Source organism: Hemibagrus wyckioides, linkage group LG13, assembly GCF_019097595.1.
Source record: "Hemibagrus wyckioides isolate EC202008001 linkage group LG13, SWU_Hwy_1.0, whole genome shotgun sequence".
In the NCBI taxonomy this organism is placed as follows: domain Eukaryota; kingdom Metazoa; phylum Chordata; class Actinopteri; order Siluriformes; family Bagridae; genus Hemibagrus; species Hemibagrus wyckioides.
This window is the reverse complement of record NC_080722.1, coordinates 1,377,501-1,397,500: the sequence shown is the minus strand read 5'-3', so window position 1 is coordinate 1,397,500 and position 20,000 is coordinate 1,377,501. Positions and strand designations below refer to the sequence as shown.

The 20,000-nt window shown below is 43.2% G+C and overlaps 1 protein-coding gene across 1 annotated transcript in view; it reads right to left on the bottom strand.

Annotated features, from left to right (window-relative positions):
- vclb (vinculin b) overlaps nucleotides 1-16,656 on the bottom strand; it is a 49,116-nt gene extending 32,460 nt beyond the window's left edge. Inside the window, exon 1 of the mRNA XM_058406731.1 lies at nucleotides 16,364-16,656. Coding sequence (XP_058262714.1) covers nucleotides 16,364-16,531 — 168 coding nt within the window. The 5' untranslated portion in view covers nucleotides 16,532-16,656. The remainder of the gene's footprint in view (nucleotides 1-16,363) is intronic.
- Nucleotides 16,657-20,000: the final 3,344 nt, after the last annotated feature.

Genomic DNA, 20,000 nt, shown 5'->3' with positions numbered 1-20,000 from the left:
ACACACACACAAACACGCACACACACACACACACACACACACAACACAATATACACACACACACACACACACAACACAATATACACACGCAACACAATATACTCACACAACACAATACACACCACAGAAAAGTGAATGGTAGAGACAGTGTGTGTGTGTGTGTGTGTGTGAGAGAGTGTGTGTATTTTGTTGTGTGTGTATGTATTGTGTTGTGTATGTATTGTGTTGTGTGTAGTGTGTGTGTATTGTGTATATTGTGTTGTGTATATGTGTGTATTGTGTGTGCGAGTGTACTCTGGTACACAGAGGGGCAGTTAGGGGTTAATGTGCTGTATGCAGTGATGATTTGGGGCAGCAGAACAGGAAGGGGTAAAAGTGTGAAAGTGAGCTGAGTGTAATCATGTCTGAACATGTAGAGCAGAGCCACTGATTCATTTGTGTGTGTGTGTGTGTAGAGACATGTTCCTCACACACACACACGCACACACACACACACACGTTATATCCTGTTACAGAACACCTACACCAAGTCCTGTAGCAGTTATAAACTGATGTACAGTGAAACCTTGACTTATGAGTGAATCAACTCACGAGTTTTCCGAGATACTCGTCGCTCGGTTGATTTTTTGCTTTAAGATTCGAGCCGAGATCTGAGTTACGAGCGCGCGAGCTTAACTCCACCCACCACTCGGTCACCCAGCGAGTGGTCAGTTCACGTGGTTATCTCTCCAGGTCGTGCATTGGTGCTGTGTAAAGACACTTCATCACTCATTTTGCAAACATTTTGAAAGGGAGGAAGAAACAAACCTCCTTGGACAGGTTTTTATTGAAACGCCCTGCAAGGGAAAGCGAGGAAAGTGTGGAGAAAAAGGCAGAAGTCAGAGAAGATGATGATTAAGTGAAGAAAAAAAGTAGCAATTAAGTTTAGCGATAAAGTGTAGCATAGTGTGTAAGTTAAATTTAGCAATTAATTGTAGCATTAAGTGTGTAGTGAGTAAGTTAGGTTAAGCACGAAATGAAAAACTCCGCCCCCCTCCTCCGCCAATCTCCTCCCCCTCCGCCAGCATCTTCGTCTGATCTTCAACGTAAATACACTTTAAACCAGTTTATTTCTTTACATTCTCTTTTATTATGGATTATTATTGTTTTATACATTATTTGTTATTTATAAAGTACATTTTTCTTCTTTAAAAACACGTAACAAAAAAAATTAGTATGGTTTTTGGGGGGCTGGAACGGATTAATAGCATTTCAATTCATTTTAATGGAGAAATTTGATTTGATATACGAGCAAATTGAGTTACGAGCTCGGACACAGAACCAATTACACTCCTAAGTCAAGGTATTACTGTACACATTATATTCTGTTATGGAGCGCCTACACCCTGTAATAGAGCAGCTACAACCTGTTATAGAGCAGTTATAACCTGACCTAGACATGCTATACCTACAGCATAGCATAGGGTACCTACAGCTTATTAAAAATTATAGAGCAGTTATAGTATGTTACATGATTATATGCCCATGATGTGTTATAGAGCACCTATCACCTTTAACAGAGCAGTTATAACCTGACAGACACATTATATCCTGGGTAGATACACTGTACTTATTCTCAGTTATAGCATGTTATATATGTTACAGAGTGCCCTTGATGTGTTATAGAGCACCTTTGTATATAGAGCAGTTATACCCTGCTTATTACAGCACTTACACTCAGTTATAGAGCCATTTTATTATGCGTGTTATACAGAGGTTATGTAGTGTTATAAAGCGTATATACTGCACTTATGCTCAGTTACACTGCTAATACCATGTCACGCATGTTGTACTGTGTCTATGCTGTGTTATAGAGCATCTACACCACCATACAGAACACTATGTCACGTGGAGAAGGTGTATTTTGATATAAACTGCAGATATAACCTGTTATAAGAGGTCATGAACGGAAGTTGAAGTGATTAGAGAGCTCTCAGGCAGTTGAAAAAACACAGCAGGAAAGAAGCTGCTAATGATGAAGACAGATGATCGGAGTCTGGTTTAAACAGACAGAGCTTTGTCTGGCTCTCAGTCTGATCTCTAACACACACACACACACACACACACACACACACACAGCACTCAGTGCACTCCAGACAAACTGAAAGGCTTTATAGAGTCCCGGCGAAGCACACAGTCTTACACTCTCTCTCTCTCTCTCTCTCTCTCTCACACACGCACACACAGAGCATTGTAATAAGGACAATCTAATAAAAGCAGGAAGTGTCTGCCTTTGGTCTGTAATGAACGAGACACACAGGCCTGTGAGCTGTTATTACTCAGTAATGTCATGACAACGCTGCTCAAATAAACACCACCATCTGAAGGTCTGAACTGTGTGTGTGTGTGTGTGTGTGTGTGTGTGTGTGTGTGTGTGTGTGTGTGTAAATATACCCAACGCCCTGATTAACAAATATCCTATAGTGAATGAAACAATACATAAAACACACACCCACGTCCATTATTCTGCGTTCTGCACTCTGATTGGTCAGAAGGTGTTGATTAATTCTCTATAACAGTATTTACATTAACTCACAATATTGTTTCCATAGCAACAGCAGACGCTCCACGTAAGAGCTCACAGATGTTTGTGTGTCACGTAGGGAAGGAGTCTCCAGTGTCAGTGCTCTGTAACAGACAGAGGTGAAGCGGGTGGCTGGACAGATGTTTATCACTGCTGTAATTACGTTGTTAAAGGAATTAACGAGCTTAACGACGCTCCACTTCAGTTAGGTGTAACTGTAAACGGATTAAAAAAAACATTCCCCATTGCAGTTACACACATCTGATCACACAGCTCCAAAATTAGTGCTTCCACTTTTTCTCTTCACAACCACATTACACAAGGAATGAGAATAAATGCTTCACACACACACACAAATATTACTCATCTGTAAAAGAAAAAGAAAAACACCCAAATCATTTCTTCTTCTCTCTTTCATACACACACAGTTGCATTAACCCATAAACACCACACACACACACACACACACCTCCCTATCTTCTGATCACACACCGACTGCACATTATGAAAAGTTCAGCTTTCTTCTTCAGTTTTACATAAACAGGATGTGGAGGAGCAGAGTTCAGGGTGGAGCTTCACTCCAGCAGTTTTCTGGATTTTAATCTCTAGATCTTCTCTTTTCTCTGAGCGTTCAGTGGTTCAGCTCCAGGAACCTCTCCTTCCTCACATCTCCTCACCCTGGAACTCCTTTTCCAGAGTCTCTTCGTGTTCCAGTACACTGTTTTATTGAAATCTCTGGAACTTCATCAGTGTCTTCTTTTCTAAAGCTTAATTTTAACATACTTCTCGAGAACTTCCTGACTGTCAGGTGCTAAAGATCTCCAACCAGTACCTGGTTTTCTAGATCATTCCAAGCATCTAGTCTCTCTGAAGCTTTCCTGAGATTTCAAACAAGAGTTTCTAGAACTCTCCTCGTGTCCAGTTTGGAATTTTAAAGCTCTAGGCCTGCCATAAGATCCTCGTTCCTGAAGCCTTCAGGACTCTCTCATGGCCAGTTCTCCAGAGCCCATCTGTTGTCTCTGTCTCTAGGACATCGTTTATGTTTTGTCCTCCGGAGAGTCTGCAAGTTTACTGTTCCACTGAGCATTATCACTATTGATCTGATCTCTAGAAGTTAATCCAGTGTTCTTCACCAAAACGTGGTGTCTCCATGTCTAATGCTATAGAACGTCAACCAGTAACTAGCTTAATGGGGCTTTCAGAGATTCCAGTTTCTCCGGAGCTTCACTTAAGTTTTAATCCCTCAAAGACACAACAGGTGGAACTCGAGTTTTCTAGATCTTCATTTTTCACTAGGTCGATGTCAATTTAAAACTCGAGATCTGACAGAAAAATGTTACATTCCCAAGATCATTCCCTGGAACCTTCTCTAACATCTCATTCTCCTGAGTTTCCTCAGCATGGAAAGCTAAAGAACTCCTAGAGAGAGAGAGAGCATTAGAGTTCAGTTTTCTAGATCTTCAGTGTTTGGAGTCAATTTAAAACTCTAAAGCTGATAAGAGGTTCTTCTTGAAAATGGGACATTCACCATTTCTCCAGAGCTTTCAGGAACTTCGTTATTGGCTACGTCTCCAGACCAAACGTCTAATGATCTAGAGTTTCTTCAGAGTCTGGTATCTCTAAAGATTCACCAAGATATCCATAACAGTCTCTAATGAGTTCTTCTAGAGGAGAACGTCTGTGTCTCCAAGCTTTAGAACTTCACTAGTGGTCATACTGAAGTGCTTTCAAACCTTGTTCCATGATGTCTCACCTCCTAGAGCTTCCAACACGGCTCAGTCCCTAGAACATACTCAGCACCTGGGTCTTGTCCCAGAAGGTTTTTCTAGAGCTTCAGCAGAAGTGTAAAAGGTGTGGGAATGTGTTAGGGTGAGGTAAAGAGGAAGCGGTGTGTGTGTGTGTGTGAGAGAGAGAGAGAGAACGAAACCCATTGAGGTGAAACTCCAGACCACACACAGCTCTGAGGAACCTGCTGTGGTGTCACCTCTTTCAGAAGAGAAGGAGAAACACCATGACGTTACTAAAAACAGCACTGGTCAAACACACGGTCGCACAAACAACCTCCAAAACACACACACACCCACCAAAACACACACACCCACACACACACACCCCCACACACACATTCTGCAGTCTCTCTCTCATTCTCTCTGTCACAGTTTCTCATGAACTTCTATACCTCCAGGAAGTGCAAAAACCACAATGATGACAACATACTGAATCTGCAAGAACAGAAAAGATACTGAACACACAGAGACCGAGGATGAGCAAACACAGCTCCTGAGAGAACATCAAGATCTTCTGAGAGAACATCAAGATCTTCTGAGAGAACATCAAGATCTCCACCTAACTGACAAGAGCTCTATGAAACTCTCTCTCTCTCTCTCTCTCTCTATCTATATATATTATATATATAATATATATAGATAGAGATATATATATGAGTGTGTGAGTGAGTGTGTGTGTGTGTGTGTGTGATTCATCAGTGAGTCACTGAGCTGCTCTGTGGAAAATATAACACTTTCACATCAGAGATTCTTAAACAATGAATCAAAGTCTCAATCAGACTACACACTACCCCCCAACACACTACCCCCACCCACTACCACTAACATACTACTCCTAAACACACTATGTATACATAAATTTGTGTATCTGTGTGTGTGTGTATATACACATATTATATATATATATAAATAAAAGTGTGTGTGTGTGTGTGTGTGTCAGTGAGACTCTGTGACTATTATAAAGACAGGATTTATGGCAGAGGGACAGAAGGCCCACGTCTCGTCCCAGTCTGTCTGTCGCCGTTTCCATAGAAACGGGAAACACTTCCAGCAGCAGCGCTCGGAAACACGTGGTCACTCAGATCATCCAGAGAAACCACACGCCACCAGAGCAGGGACTCGGCCCGAACACGCTAACCACACTCTACAAGTTCTGCTTCTGTAGAGATATGTTAAGAAATGAGGGTTTCAAACAGATGGTACACACACACACACACACAGACACACACACACACACACACTCTGAGGAAGTGTACAGATAGGTGTGAAGAAAACACAGATGATGAAAACACACTTTAAACCACACCACACACACCCTACTCTTAATCTGAAGAGCGCAGAAGAGCACACACGCACACACACACACACAAAAACACACACACACAAACAAAAAAAACACACACACACATACACACACACACAAACACTCACACACACAGTATCTCTCTCATTCACACACATACAGTCTCTCTCTCATTCACACACACACACACAGTCTCTCTCTCATTTACACACACACACACACACACACACACAGTCTCTCTCTCATTTACACACACACACACAGTCTCTCTCTCATTCTCACACACACACACACACACACACTGTCTCTCTCTCATTTACACACACACACACACACACACACACACACTGTCATTGTGTCTCTCTGTGTGTGTGTGTGTAGCACATGGTGAACAGCTGTCTGCTGATCAACACAATGAGACAGGAATAGTGTCGTGTCACTCAGCCTGTCATTAAAGACGCTATTTACACACTGCACTTCCGCAGAGTTACAGCAATGATATCATATCACACACACACACACAGTGTGCAGTGTAGTGTGCAGTATGTAGTGTGTAGTGTAGTGTGCAGTGTAGTGTGCAGTATGTAGTGTGTAGTGTAGTGTGCAGTATGTAGTGTAGTGTAGTGTGCAGTGTGTAGTGTAGTGTGCAGTGTGTAGTGTAGTGTGCAGTGTGTAGTGTAGTGTGTAGTGTAGTGTGCAGTATGTAGTGTAGTGTAGTGTGCAGTGTGTAGTGTAGTGTGTAGTGTAGTGTGCAGTATGTAGTGTAGTGTGTAGTGTAGTGTGCAGTATGTAGTGTAGTATGTAGTGTAGTGTGCAGTATGTAGTGTAGTGTGCAGTATGTAGTGTAGTGTAGTGTGCAGTGTGTAGTGTAGTGTGCAGTGTGTAGTGTAGTGTAGTGTGCAGTATGTAGTGTAGTGTAGTGTGCAGTGTGTAGTGTAGTGTAGTGTGCAGTGTGTAGTGTAGTGTAGTGTGTAGTGTAGTGTAGTGTGCAGTGTGTAGTGTAGTGTGCAGTGTGTAGTGTAGTGTAGTGTGCAGTGTGGTGTGCAGTATGTAGTGTAGTGTAGAGTGCAGTATGTAGTGTAGTGTAGTGTGCAGTGTGTAGTGTAGTGTGCAGTGTGTAGTGTAGTGTAGTGTGCAGTATGTAGTGTAGTGTAGTGTGCAGTGTGTAGTGTAGTGTGCAGTGTGTAGTGTAGTGTAGTGTAGTGTGCAGTGTGTAGTGTAGTGTGCAGTATGTAGTGTAGTGTAGTGTGCAGTGTGTAGTGTAGTGTGCAGTGTGTAGTGTAGTGTAGTGTGCAGTATGTAGTGTAGTGTAGTGTGCAGTGTGTAGTGTAGTGTGTAGTGTAGTGTGCAGTGTGTAGTGTAGTGTGCAGTGTGTAGTGTAGTGTGCAGTGTGTAGTGTAGTGTAGTGTAGTGTGCAGTGTGTAGTGTAGTGTGCAGTATGTAGTGCAGTGTGCAGTATGTAGTGTAGTGTGTAGTGTGTGCAGTGTGTAGTGTAGTGTGCAGTGTGTAGTGTAGTGTAGTGTAGTGTGCAGTATGTAGTGTAGTGTAGTGTGCAGTGTGTAGTGTAGTGTGCAGTGTGGTGTGCAGTATGTAGTGTAGTGTAGTGTGCAGTGTGTAGTGTAGTGTGCAGTGTGTAGTGTAGTGTAGTGTGCAGTATGTAGTGTAGTGTAGTGTGCAGTGTGTAGTGTAGTGTAGTGTGTAGTGTAGTGTGCAGTGTGTAGTGTAGTGTAGTGTGCAGTATGTAGTGTAGTGTGCAGTGTGTAGTGTAGTGTAGTGTGCAGTATGTAGTGTAGTGTGCAGTGTGTAGTGTAGTGTAGTGTGCAGTATGTAGTGTAGTGTGCAGTGTGTAGTGTAGTGTAGTGTGCAGTATGTAGTGTAGTGTGTAGTGTAGAGTGCAGTATGTAGTGTAGTGTAGTGTGCAGTGTGTAGTGTAGTGTGCAGTGTGTAGTGTAGTGTAGTGTGCAGTGTGTAGTGTAGTGTGCAGTGTGTAGTGTAGTGTGCAGTGTGTAGTGTAGTGTGCAGTGTGGTGTGCAGTATGTAGTGTAGTGTAGAGTGCAGTATGTAGTGTGCAGTGTAGTGTGCAGTGTGTAGTGTAGTGTGCAGTATGTAGTGTAGTGTAGTGTGCAGTATGTAGTGTAGTGTAGTGTGCAGTGTGTAGTGTAGTGTAGTGTGCAGTATGTAGTGTAGTGTGCAGTGTGTAGTGTAGTGTAGTGTGCAGTATGTAGTGTAGTGTAGAGTGCAGTATGTAGTGTAGTGTGCAGTGTGTAGTGTAGTGTAGTGTGCAGTGTGTAGTGTAGTGTAGTGTGCAGTGTGTAGTGTAGTGTGCAGTGTGGTGTGCAGTATGTAGTGTAGTGTAGAGTGCAGTATGTAGTGTAGTGTAGTGTGCAGTATGTAGTGTAGTGTAGTGTGCAGTGTGTAGTGTAGTGTGCAGTGTGTAGTGTAGTGTAGTGTGCAGTATGTAGTGTAGTGTAGTGTGCAGTGTGTAGTGTAGTGTGCAGTGTGTAGTGTAGTGTAGTGTGCAGTATGTAGTGTAGTGTAGTGTGCAGTGTGTAGTGTAGTGTGCAGTGTGTAGTGTAGTGTGCAGTGTGTAGTGTAGTGTAGTGTGCAGTGTAGTGTAGTGTGCAGTGTGTAGTGTAGTGTGCAGTGTGTAGTGTAGTGTGCAGTGTGGTGTGCAGTATGTAGTGTAGTGTAGAGTGCAGTATGTAGTGTAGTGTAGTGTGCAGTATGTAGTGTAGTGTAGTGTGCAGTGTGTAGTGTAGTGTGCAGTGTGTAGTGTAGTGTAGTGTGCAGTATGTAGTGTAGTGTAGTGTGCAGTGTGTAGTGTAGTGTGCAGTGTGTAGTGTAGTGTGCAGTGTGTAGTGTAGTGTAGTGTGCAGTGTGTAGTGTAGTGTAGTGTAGTGTGCAGTGTGTAGTGTAGTGTGCAGTGTAGTGTGCAGTATGTAGTGCAGTGTGCAGTATGTAGTGTAGTGTGTAGTGTGTGCAGTGTGTAGTGTAGTGTGCAGTGTGTAGTGTAGTGTAGTGTGCAGTATGTAGTGTAGTGTAGTGTGCAGTGTGTAGTGTAGTGTGCAGTGTGGTGTGCAGTATGTAGTGTAGTGTAGTGTGCAGTATGTAGAGTAGTGTAGTGTGCAGTGTGTAGTGTAGTGTAGTGTGCAGTGTAGTGTGCAGTATGTAGTGCAGTGTGCAGTATGTAGTGTAGTGTGTAGTGTGTGCAGTGTGTAGTGTAGTGTGCAGTGTGTAGTGTAGTGTAGTGTGCAGTATGTAGTGTAGTGTAGTGTGCAGTGTGTAGTGTAGTGTGCAGTATGTAGTGTAGTGTAGTGTGTAGTGTAGTGTGCAGTGTGTAGTGTAGTGTGCAGTGTAGTGTGCAGTGTAGTGTGCAGTGTGTAGTGTAGTGTGCAGTGTGTAGTGTAGTGTAGTGTGCAGTGCAGTGTAGTGTGCAGTATGTAGTGTAGTGTAGTGTGCAGTGTGTAGTGTAGTGTGCAGTGTAGTGTGCAGTGTAGTGTGCAGTGTGTAGTGTAGTGTGCAGTGTGTAGTGTAGTGTAGTGTGCAGTGCAGTGTAGTGTGCAGTATGTAGTGTAGTGTAGTGTGCAGTATGTAGTGTAGTGTAGTGTGCAGTGTGTAGTGTGTAGTGTAGTGTGCAGTGTAGTGTAGTGTGCAGTATGTAGAGTAGTGTAGTGTGCAGTGTGTAGTGTAGTGTGCAGTATGTAGTGTAGTGTAGTGTGTAGTGTAGTGTGCAGTGTGTAGTGTAGTGTGTAGTGTAGTGTGCAGTGTAGTGTGCAGTGTAGTGTGCAGTGTGTAGTGTAGTGTGCAGTGTGTAGTGTAGTGTAGTGTGCAGTGTGTAGTGTAGTGTGTAGTGTAGTGTGCAGTGTAGTGTGCAGTGTAGTGTGCAGTATGTAGTGTAGTGTAGTGTGCAGTATGTAGTGTAGTGTAGTGTGCAGTATGTAGTGTAGTGTAGTGTGCAGTATGTAGTGTAGTGTGTAGTGTGCAGTGTGTAGTGTGTAGTGTAGTGTGCAGTGTAGTGTAGTGTGCAGTATGTAGTGTAGTGTAGTGTGCAGTATGTAGTGTAGTGTAGTGTGCAGTGTGTAGTGTGTAGTGTAGTGTAGTGTGCAGTATGTAGTGTAGTGTGTAGTGTGCAGTGTGTAGTGTAGTGTGCAGTGTGTAGTGTAGTGTAGTGTGCAGTATGTAGTGTAGTGTGCAGTATGTAGTGTAGTGTGCAGTATGTAGTGTAGTGTAGTGTCCAGTATGTAGTGTAGTGTGTAGTGTGCAGTGTGTAGTGTGTAGTGTAGTGTGCAGTGTGTAGTGTAGTGTAGTGTGCAGTATGTAGTGTAGTGTGCAGTATGTAGTGTAGTGTAGTGTGCAGTATGTAGTGTGTAGTGTAGTGTGCAGTGTGTAGTGTAGTGTGCAGTATGTAGTGTGTAGTGTAGTGTGCAGTATGTAGTGTGTAGTGTAGTGTGCAGTATGTAGTGTGTAGTGTAGTGTGCAGTATGTAGTGTAGTGTGGTGTGCAGTATGTAGTGTAGTGTGCAGTATGTAGTGTAGTGTGCAGTATGTAGTGTAGTGTGCAGTATGTAGTGTAGTGTAGTGTCCAGTATGTAGTGTAGTGTGTAGTGTGCAGTGTGTAGTGTGTAGTGTAGTGTGCAGTGTGTAGTGTAGTGTACTGTGCAGTATGTAGTGTAGTGTGCAGTATGTAGTGTAGTGTAGTGTGCAGTATGTAGTGTGTAGTGTAGTGTGCAGTGTGTAGTGTAGTGTGCAGTATGTAGTGTGTAGTGTAGTGTGCAGTATGTAGTGTGTAGTGTAGTGTGCAGTATGTAGTGTGTAGTGTAGTGTGCAGTATGTAGTGTAGTGTGGTGTGCAGTATGTAGTGTAGTGTAGTGTGCAGTGTGTAGTGTAGTGTGTAGTGTGCAGTGTAGTGTGCAGTATGTAGTGTAGTGTGCAGTATGTAGTGTAGTGTAGTGTGCAGTGTGTAGTGTAGTGTATTGTGCAGTGTGTAGTGTAGTGTGTAGTGTAGTGTGCAGTATGTAGTGTAGTGTGCAGTATGTAGTGTAGTGTAGTGTGCAGTGTGTAGTGTAGTGTAGTGTAGTGTGTAGTGTAGTGTGCAGTATGTAGTGTAGTGTAGTGTGCAGTGTGTAGTGTAGTGTGTAGTGTAGTGTAGTGTGCAGTATGTAGTGTAGTGTGCAGTATGTAGTGTAGTGTAGTGTGCAGTATGTAGTGTAGTGTGCAGTATGTAGTGTAGTGTAGTGTGCAGTGTGTAGTGTAGTGTAGTGTAGTGTAGTGTGCAGTATGTAGTGTAGTGTGCAGTATGTAGTGTAGTGTAGTGTGTATTGTAGTGTAGTGTAGTGTGTATTGTAGTGTAGTGTAGTGTAGTGTAGTGTGTATTGTAATGTAGTGTGTAGTGTGTATTGTAATGTAGTGTGTAGTGTAGTGTGTATTGTAGTGTGCAGTGTGTAGTGTAGTGTGTAGTGTAGTGTGCAGTGTGTAGTGTAGTGTGCAGTGTGTAGTGTAGTGTGTAGTGTAGTGTGCAGTGTGGTGTGTAGTGTAGTGTGCAGTGTGCAGTGTAGTGTGCAGTGTGTAGTGTAGTGTGCAGTGTGGTGTGTAGTGTAGTGTGCAGTGTGTAGTGTAGTGTGCAGTGTGTAGTGTAGTGTGCAGTGTAGTGTAGTGTAGTGTGCAGTGTGTAGTGTAGTGTGCAGTGTGTAGTGTAGTGTGCAGTGTGTAGTGTAGTGTGTAGTGTAGTGTGCAGTGTGGTGTGTAGTGTAGTGTGCAGTGTGTAGTGTGTAGTGTAGTGTGCAGTGTGTAGTGTAGTGTGCAGTGTAGTGTAGTGTAGTGTGCAGTGTAGTGTGCAGTGTGTAGTGGTGTGCAGTGTGTAGTGTAGTGTAGTGTGCAGTGTAGTGTGCAGTGTGTAGTGTAGTGTGTAGTGTAGTGTGTAGTGTGCAGTGTAGTGTAGTGTGCAGTGTGTAGTGTAGTGTAGTGTGCAGTGTGTAGTGTAGTGTGTAGTGTAGTGTGCAGTGTGTAGTGTAGTGTAGTGTGCAGTGTAGTGTAGTGTAGTGTGCAGTGTGTAGTGTGCAGTGTGTAGTGTAGTGTAGTGTGTAGTGTGTAGTGTAGTGTAGTGTGCAGTGTGTAGTGTAGTGTGCAGTGTGTAGTGCAGTGTACAGTGTAGTGTGTAGTGTAGTGTAGTGTAGTGTGCAGTGTGTAGTGTAGTGTGCAGTGTGTAGTGTAGTGTGCAGTGTGTAGTGTAGTGTGTAGTGTGCAGTGTAGTGTGTAGTGTAGTGTGTAGTGTAGTGTAGTGTGTAGTGTGTAGTGTAGTGTGTAGTGTAGTGTGCAGTGTAGTGTAGTGTGCAGTGTAGTGTAGTGTGTAGTGTAGTGTAGTGTGCAGTGTGTAGTGTAGTGTGTAGTGTAGTGTGCAGTGTGTAGTGTAGTGTGCAGTGTGTAGTGTAGTGTGTAGTGTAGTGTGTAGTGTAGTGTGCAGTGTGTAGTGTAGTGTAGTGTGCAGTGTGTAGTGTAGTGTGTAGTGTAGTGTAGTGTGCAGTGTGTAGTGTAGTGTGCAGTGTGTAGTGTAGTGTGCAGTGTGTAGTGTAGTGTGTAGTGTAGTGTAGTGTGCAGTGTAGTGTGCAGTGTAGTGTGCAGTGTAGTGTGCAGTGTAGTGTAGTGTGCAGTGTGTAGTGTAGTGTAGTGTAGTGTGTAGTGTAGTGTAGTGTAGTGTGTAGTGTAGTGTAGTGTGCAGTGTGTAGTGTAGTGTAGTGTGTAGTGTAGGTAAAGAGGAGGGATGACTGACTCGTCCCCTCTGCAGTGCACTTTTGGGGATTTGGGACTGATCCCATCATGACTCACTCAGCAGTTGGCTTGTTTTAGTGATGAAGGATTTCTGTGTGTAAAATCAGCTCTGAATCACAGAGACGTGTGTGAAGTGTGTTAAAGTGTCTGACCAGGTCATCAGGGGGGTCCAGCTGCTCAACTGCACAAAGTATTAACACCCCCACCCTGTCCATCAACACCTCTGTACTGAGGAGATCTGACCACAGTGGTGTTTCATTCTCAGTGCAGCAGTGACACTGACATCACTACTAAACCGACTAGTAAACCAACTACTGAACCGACTACTGACATCACTACTGAACCGACATCACTACTGAACCGACTACTGACATCACTACTGAACTGACTACTGACAACACTACTGAACCGACTACTGACAACACTACTGAACCGACTACTGACAACACTACTGAACCGACTACTGACATCACTACTGAACCGACTACTGACATCACTACTGAACTGACTACTGACAACACTACTGAACTGACTACTGACAACACTACTGAACCGACATCACTACTGAACCGACTACTGACATCACTACTGAACTGACTACTGACATCACTACTGAACCGACTACTGACAACACTACTGAACTGACATCACTACTGAACCGACTACTGACATCACTACTGAACCGACTACTGACATCACTACTGAACCGACATCACTACTGAACCGACATCACTACTGACCTGACTACTGACATCACTACTGACCTGACTACTGACATCACTACTGACCTGACTACTGACATCACTACTGACCTGACTACTGACATCACTACTGACCTGACTACTGACATCACTACTGAACCGACTACTGACATCACTACTGAACCGACATCACTACTGAACCGACTACTGACATCACTACTGAACCGACTACTGACATCACTACTGAACCGACTACTGACATCACTACAGAACCGACATCACTACTGAACCGACTACTGACATCACTACTGAACCGACATCACTACTGAACCGACTACTGACATCACTACTGAACTGACATCACTACTGAACTGACTACTGACATCACTACTGAACTGACATCACTACTGAACCGACTACTGACATCACTACTGAACTGACATCACTACTGAACCGACTACTGACATCACTACTGTACTGACATCACTACTGAACTGACTACTGACATCACTACTGAACTGACATCACTACTGAACCGACATCACTACTGAACCGACATCACTACTGAACCGACTACTGACATCACTACTGAACTGACATCACTACTGAACCGACTACTGACATCACTACTGAACTGACAACACTACTGAACCGACATCACTACTGAACCGACTACTGACATCACTACTGAACCGACTACTGACATCACTACTGAACCGACTACTGACATCACTACTGAACCGACTACTGAAATCACTACTGAACCGACTACTGACATCACTACTGAACTGACTACTGACAACACTACTGAACTGACATCACTACTGAACCGACATCACTACTGAACCGACTACTGACATCACTACTGAACTGACATCACTACTGAACCGACTACTGACATCACTACTGTACTGACATCACTACTGAACTGACTACTGACATCACTACTGAACTGACATCACTACTGAACCGACATCACTACTGAACCGACATCACTACTGAACCGACTACTGACATCACTACTGAACTGACATCACTACTGAACCGACTACTGACATCACTACTGAACTGACATCACTACTGAACCGACATCACTACTGAACCGACTACTGACATCACTACTGAACTGACTACTGACAACACTACTGAACTGACATCACTACTGAACCGACATCACTACTGAACCGACTACTGACATCACTACTGAACCGACTACTGACATCACTACTGAACCGACTACTGACATCACTACTGAACTGACTATTGACATCACTACTGAACTGACTACTGACATCACTACTGAACTGACATCACTACTGAACTGACTACTGACATCACTACTGAACTGACTACTGACATCACTACTGAACCGACTACTGACATCACTCCTGAACCGACTACTGACATCACTCCTGAACCGACTACTGACATCACTCCTGAACCGACTACTGACATCACTCCTGAACCGACTACTGACATCACTACTGAACCGACTACTGACATCACTACTGAACCGACTACTGACATCACTACTGAACCGACTACTGACATCACTACTGAACCGACATCACTACTGAACCGACTACTGACATCACTACTGAACCGACATCACTACTGAACCGACTACTGACATCACTACTGAACCGACATCACTACTGAACCGACTACTGACATCACTACTGAACCGACATCACTACTGAACCGACTACTGACATCACTACTGAACCGACTACTGACATCACTACTGAACCGACTACTGACATCACTACTGAACCGACTACTGACATCACTACTGAACCGACTACTGACATCACTACTGAACCGACTACTGACATCACTACTGAACCGACTACTGACATCACTACTGAACCGACTACTGACATCACTACTGAACTGACATCACTACTGAACTGACTACTGACAACACTACTGAACTGACATCACTACTGAACCGACATCACTACTGAAATCACTACTGACATCACTACTGAACTGACATCACTACTGAACCAACTACTGACATCACTACTGAACTGACATCACTACTGAACTGACATCACTACTGAACTGACTACTGACAACACTACTGAACTGACATCACTACTGAACCGACATCACTACTGAAATCACTACTGACATCACTACTGAACTGACATCACTACTGAACCAACTACTGACATCACTACTGAACTGACATCACTACTGAACTGACATCACTAATGAACTGACATCACTAATGAACTGACATCACTAATGAACTGACATCACTAATGAACTGACTAGTGAACTGAGTACTGAACCGACTTCTGACCTCACTACTGGACTGACTAATGACATCACTTCTAAACAGACTACTGAACTGACTACTGACCTTACTGCTGACCTCACTGTTGACTTCAATACTGAACTTACTACTGGCCTCAGTGGTTCTCTGTTCAGTGTTTGATGAATCACACAGGGGTGGAGGTAGAGACGTGTGACTGACCCTCCTCCAGCTGTCCTGCACTCAGTCTACTGACCACAGAGTAATCTCAGCCCTCATCTCTTCTTCTCATCTTCTCTCCTGCTTCTTATCCTCTTCTCTGGGTTCTACACACTTTAATATCTATGTACTGTAAATTCTTCATCACCACAATTTTTACACAGGAAAGAAAAACAAAACACACACACACACCTTCAGGAAGCACTTTATCCTGCACAGGGCCATGTTGGATCTGGGTTATATCCCAGGAATACTGTGCATGAGGCAGGACAACACACACACACACACACACACACACACACACACACACACACCCCTTGGGGCAATTTATCTAGTGTATCTAGAAACCGGAGAACACAGGAAACCCATATGGACACAAACAAACAAAAAAACAGCGTTCAGGTGAAGCAATAAATAAATAGATATTTATAAACCAAGAACAAGAGAGAGAGAGAGAGAGAGAGAGAGAGAGAGAGAAAGAAAGAAAGAAAGAAAGAAAGAAAGAAAGAAAGAAAGAAAGAAAACTTTCACTACAGAGAACCTTCAATCTGACACTAACTCTATTTTTTGTAACGGAAGTGATTAAAGATCCTGATCAGGGTTATTAGCGGTCATATTAATCTCTGCTCATTAAGCTGTCTCTGATTCTCATCACAAGTCTCGCGCTGTGTCCGGGGTTATTAAAGGTCATATCAAAGTGTCTGTTTCGGCGCTCGTGCGCGCTACATGTACAAAGGAATAAAGGAAGCTCGCGCTGACTGACCCGGACCAGGTTACTGACTGCAGCCTGCACCGCCGCCACCGGAGCGCACAGATCCGGGATCGCCTTCCCGTCCACCTCGCCCTCCTCGTGCATGATGACCAGGTGAGAGATCTGCTGGGCCACGGGCTCCAGGATGCTCTCGATGGTCTTGGTGTGGAACACCGGCATGGTGAGATGATGTGTCCTCGTGCACAACCGAAAACTCCCGGTGTCTTCACTTTACTTTTTCTTCCTAGAAGTTTAGGGTGTTGGATCTCTCTCTCACTCTCTCTCACTCACACACACTCACACACTCTCTATCTCTCTCTCTAAGAGTTAGCTCCTCCTCCTCCTCCCAATCCGAGCTCTGCTCACTACCTAGTGCACTTCAGACCGCCGCCATTTTGTATCAAAATTCAACCCTTTCAATTCTCTCTCTCCCCCTCTTTCTGTCTCTCTCTCTCTCTCTCTCTCTCTCTCCCTCTCTTTCTCTCTCTCTCTCTCTCTCTCTCTCTCTCCCTCTCTTTCTCTCTCCCTCTCTCTCTCTCTCTCTCTCTCTCTCCCTCTCTTTCTGTCTCTCTCTCTCTCTGTCTGTCTGTCTCTCTCTCTCTCTCTCTCTCTCTCTCTCTCTCTCTCTGTGTGTCTGTCTCTATCTCTCTGTCTGTCTGTCTGTCTGTCTCTCTCTCTCTCTGTGTGTCTGTCTCTATCTCTCTGTCTGTCTGTCTGTCTGTCTCTCTCTCTCTCTCTCTCTCTCTCTCTGCCCCCCCCCTCCCCCGCCACAGGAAAAATGTATATTTTATGTGTGATGTTTTAGCTATAGATTTGTCAAAAAATAAATAAATAAAAAGTTTATATTTAACAGTTACATTTTGATTTTTTTTTAAAAGATATTCCAGATTTTTCCCAAACACTGAAATGAATGTCAACAAAGGATATATATTTTTTTTCTTCTTTCATTTTTTTTATTTCAAAACTAAAAAGCTGTGTCATTATTTTGACTTGTTATTTTTTCTTTTTTTTTCATATTTTTGGCCTAACCTAGGGGAAAAATACATCCCTCTTTATTATTTATTTATTTATTTATTTATTTATTATTATTATTATTATTATTATTATTATTATTATTATTATTATTATTAGTAGTAGTTTTCAATATTTTTCTATGCTATATGTGCAGATATCCTAAACCATTAAGAATTGGGATATGAGAATTTTTTAGAAGTTTGAAATGTTTATGAACATTTTTTTTACTGTTTAATAATATTTACATTTATTAATTGTTCATTTAAATATTATAAACATCAGATTAAATGTATTTTAATATACACATTGCATATAAATTATTTCAGTAAACGTTTCTATATAGAATCTAAAAATTCATAAATGTTCACAAATAAATGATTAAAATTTAATTTAATTATTTAATTATTTAACTATTTATATATATATATATATATATATATATATATATATATATATATATACACATACATACATATTCATTAGCTTGTTTTGTGGATTTTTTATTTTGGGTAAAATGAATTTAGTCTAAAAATGAAACAGAAATGAATCGGTTTTTAATTTCGAGGCAGTGATTATTTCTGAGGTGAATCTAGGGCTAGTCTCGGCTGTAGGGAGTAGGGAGCAGTGAGTCATTTGAGACACGACCTCTAGCACACCGCTGCCTCAGCCTCACAGCCAATCACAGACGCACTACACGCGCATCCGGCCGTTTGATTGGATGGAACCAAGGTGGCCACACCCCCTCTCTCTGCTCTCTCTGCTCTCGCGCTTCCCAGATGACGTATTAACATTCTTTTGCCCTTATAAGGGAAACGGTTTCGGGACAGAGGATTCCAGGATCAAGCCCCTGCCCTGTTTCTCTTTTCTTTTCTCTCAGTTTTGTAAACTCTTGTTCCTCTGGGCAGAAAACCTGCTAAGAAACACCTCAGATACTGAACATTACGTCATATTTCTCCCATCAGGATCATAATTCAGTCCTTTATAAGTTGTAATCACGACTGGGTGTGAGTTCGAGTGACGTCACGCTCGGGATAAACAAATAAACATGGCCGCTGCTGGACCTGGGTGTGGTCTGGTGGGCTTTTTTTTGCTTTGTTGAATGTTTAATTGTCCTTCATTTCCACATCAGGGATGTAAACATGGAGGCAGAGGAAAAGTTCTTCACTCTTCAGTTCACGACACACAACATCTCCTCCATCTTCTTCATCATCATCAGACACAACATCACTTCCTGTTCTCACTTACGCTATAGCAGCTACCAAGAGTAACCTTTCACCTCTGACTGCTTCAGAGACTCCTTCTGTCCATCACACATCAACATCTGCTCACAGATCACACGTTTTAATCAGTTCTTCATCAGTGGAGCCTGAGCTGCTCACATTGTTACCATGGTAACGAGTGAGTGTATTCATCTAAACCTGCACTGATATCAGGGCTGCTGCTGAAGAGAATTAATCATCATCAACTGATCAACAAACAAAGGGTGAAGATCTTCCTGGATTCTCTCATTCTGGAGATAAAAACCGTGAACAGTGTCAGCAGCGACCCCGGTGGTATGTCTGGAGTTCACTGGAGGCCATGACGTGAGCTCCTCATGACTCCTGAACTCTGTGGAGATGATGTGAGAGCAACGTTCTTCAGAGGGTGAGATCCTGTGCTCTCAGGATCATGTAGCTTAGCTGCTGCTGAAGGCTAGCATGAACTGATCTGGTCTTCTCTTCCAGAACTTCATGACTGACTAATAAACTAAAAGTCTCCTGGTGAGAAGGTCACTCCTGAGGTGTTTTCTCTTCAAAACATACATCTGTGAAGGTGCTCCATCATCCACATCACTGGCTTCTTAAAGGAACTCTTAGAGTGCTAGAAGAACAGGATGGAGGAACCTTGGTCACTAGGCTTGTGAAAATGTCTCTCTACTAAGCTAAGGTTCTTCATTGGCTCTTCTCTTCTGCTCAGTGCTGAGACGAACTCCCTGGACTTTTCAGGTTTCTGTAATAAACACCATGCAGAACCCACAGGTTTGATGAAGATGAACATCAGGTCATGACTTGGTGTTAAACCTGACACCTGAAGGACGAGAGACACTGAAGATAAAGAGAAGTAAACAGGATGCTATCGCTGACAAACTGGAAGAAACCATCAGTGAAGGGGGGGGGGGTTGATGACATCACTCCTCACCTTCCTACAGCATGATCCTGCTCTGATAAACATGAAGCTCTCTCCATCTTCTCCTCCCTCAGGCTTCATCTCAGTGTGGTGAGGTCACAGGTCTGATTCCTTCAGCATGCAGTGAAGCTGAAGAAGAAGCTCAGTGGAAACTTCACGGGTAAACGTATTAGCCTTGCTGGATGCTAATTGGAAGTGGGTTGAGGTTGAGTAAACAGCACACATTCCTCCTGCGCTGGTGGAGTGGAGTGACGGTCAGATCGGCGTCCTTCTGCCAGAGGAACTCACTCAGGAATTCCCTCCATTTTCCCCTGGAGAGAAGCAGACGCAATTTCATGGCCTAATATGGAAGAATCCAAAACAGAGGAATGGAGGAAGTGGCTGAGCAAAAGTAAACATACCCTCATCTGCTCCAGCTGTCCACTGCTCCGTCCATACAGCCTGGGAGATCCACAACTGACCTACACAC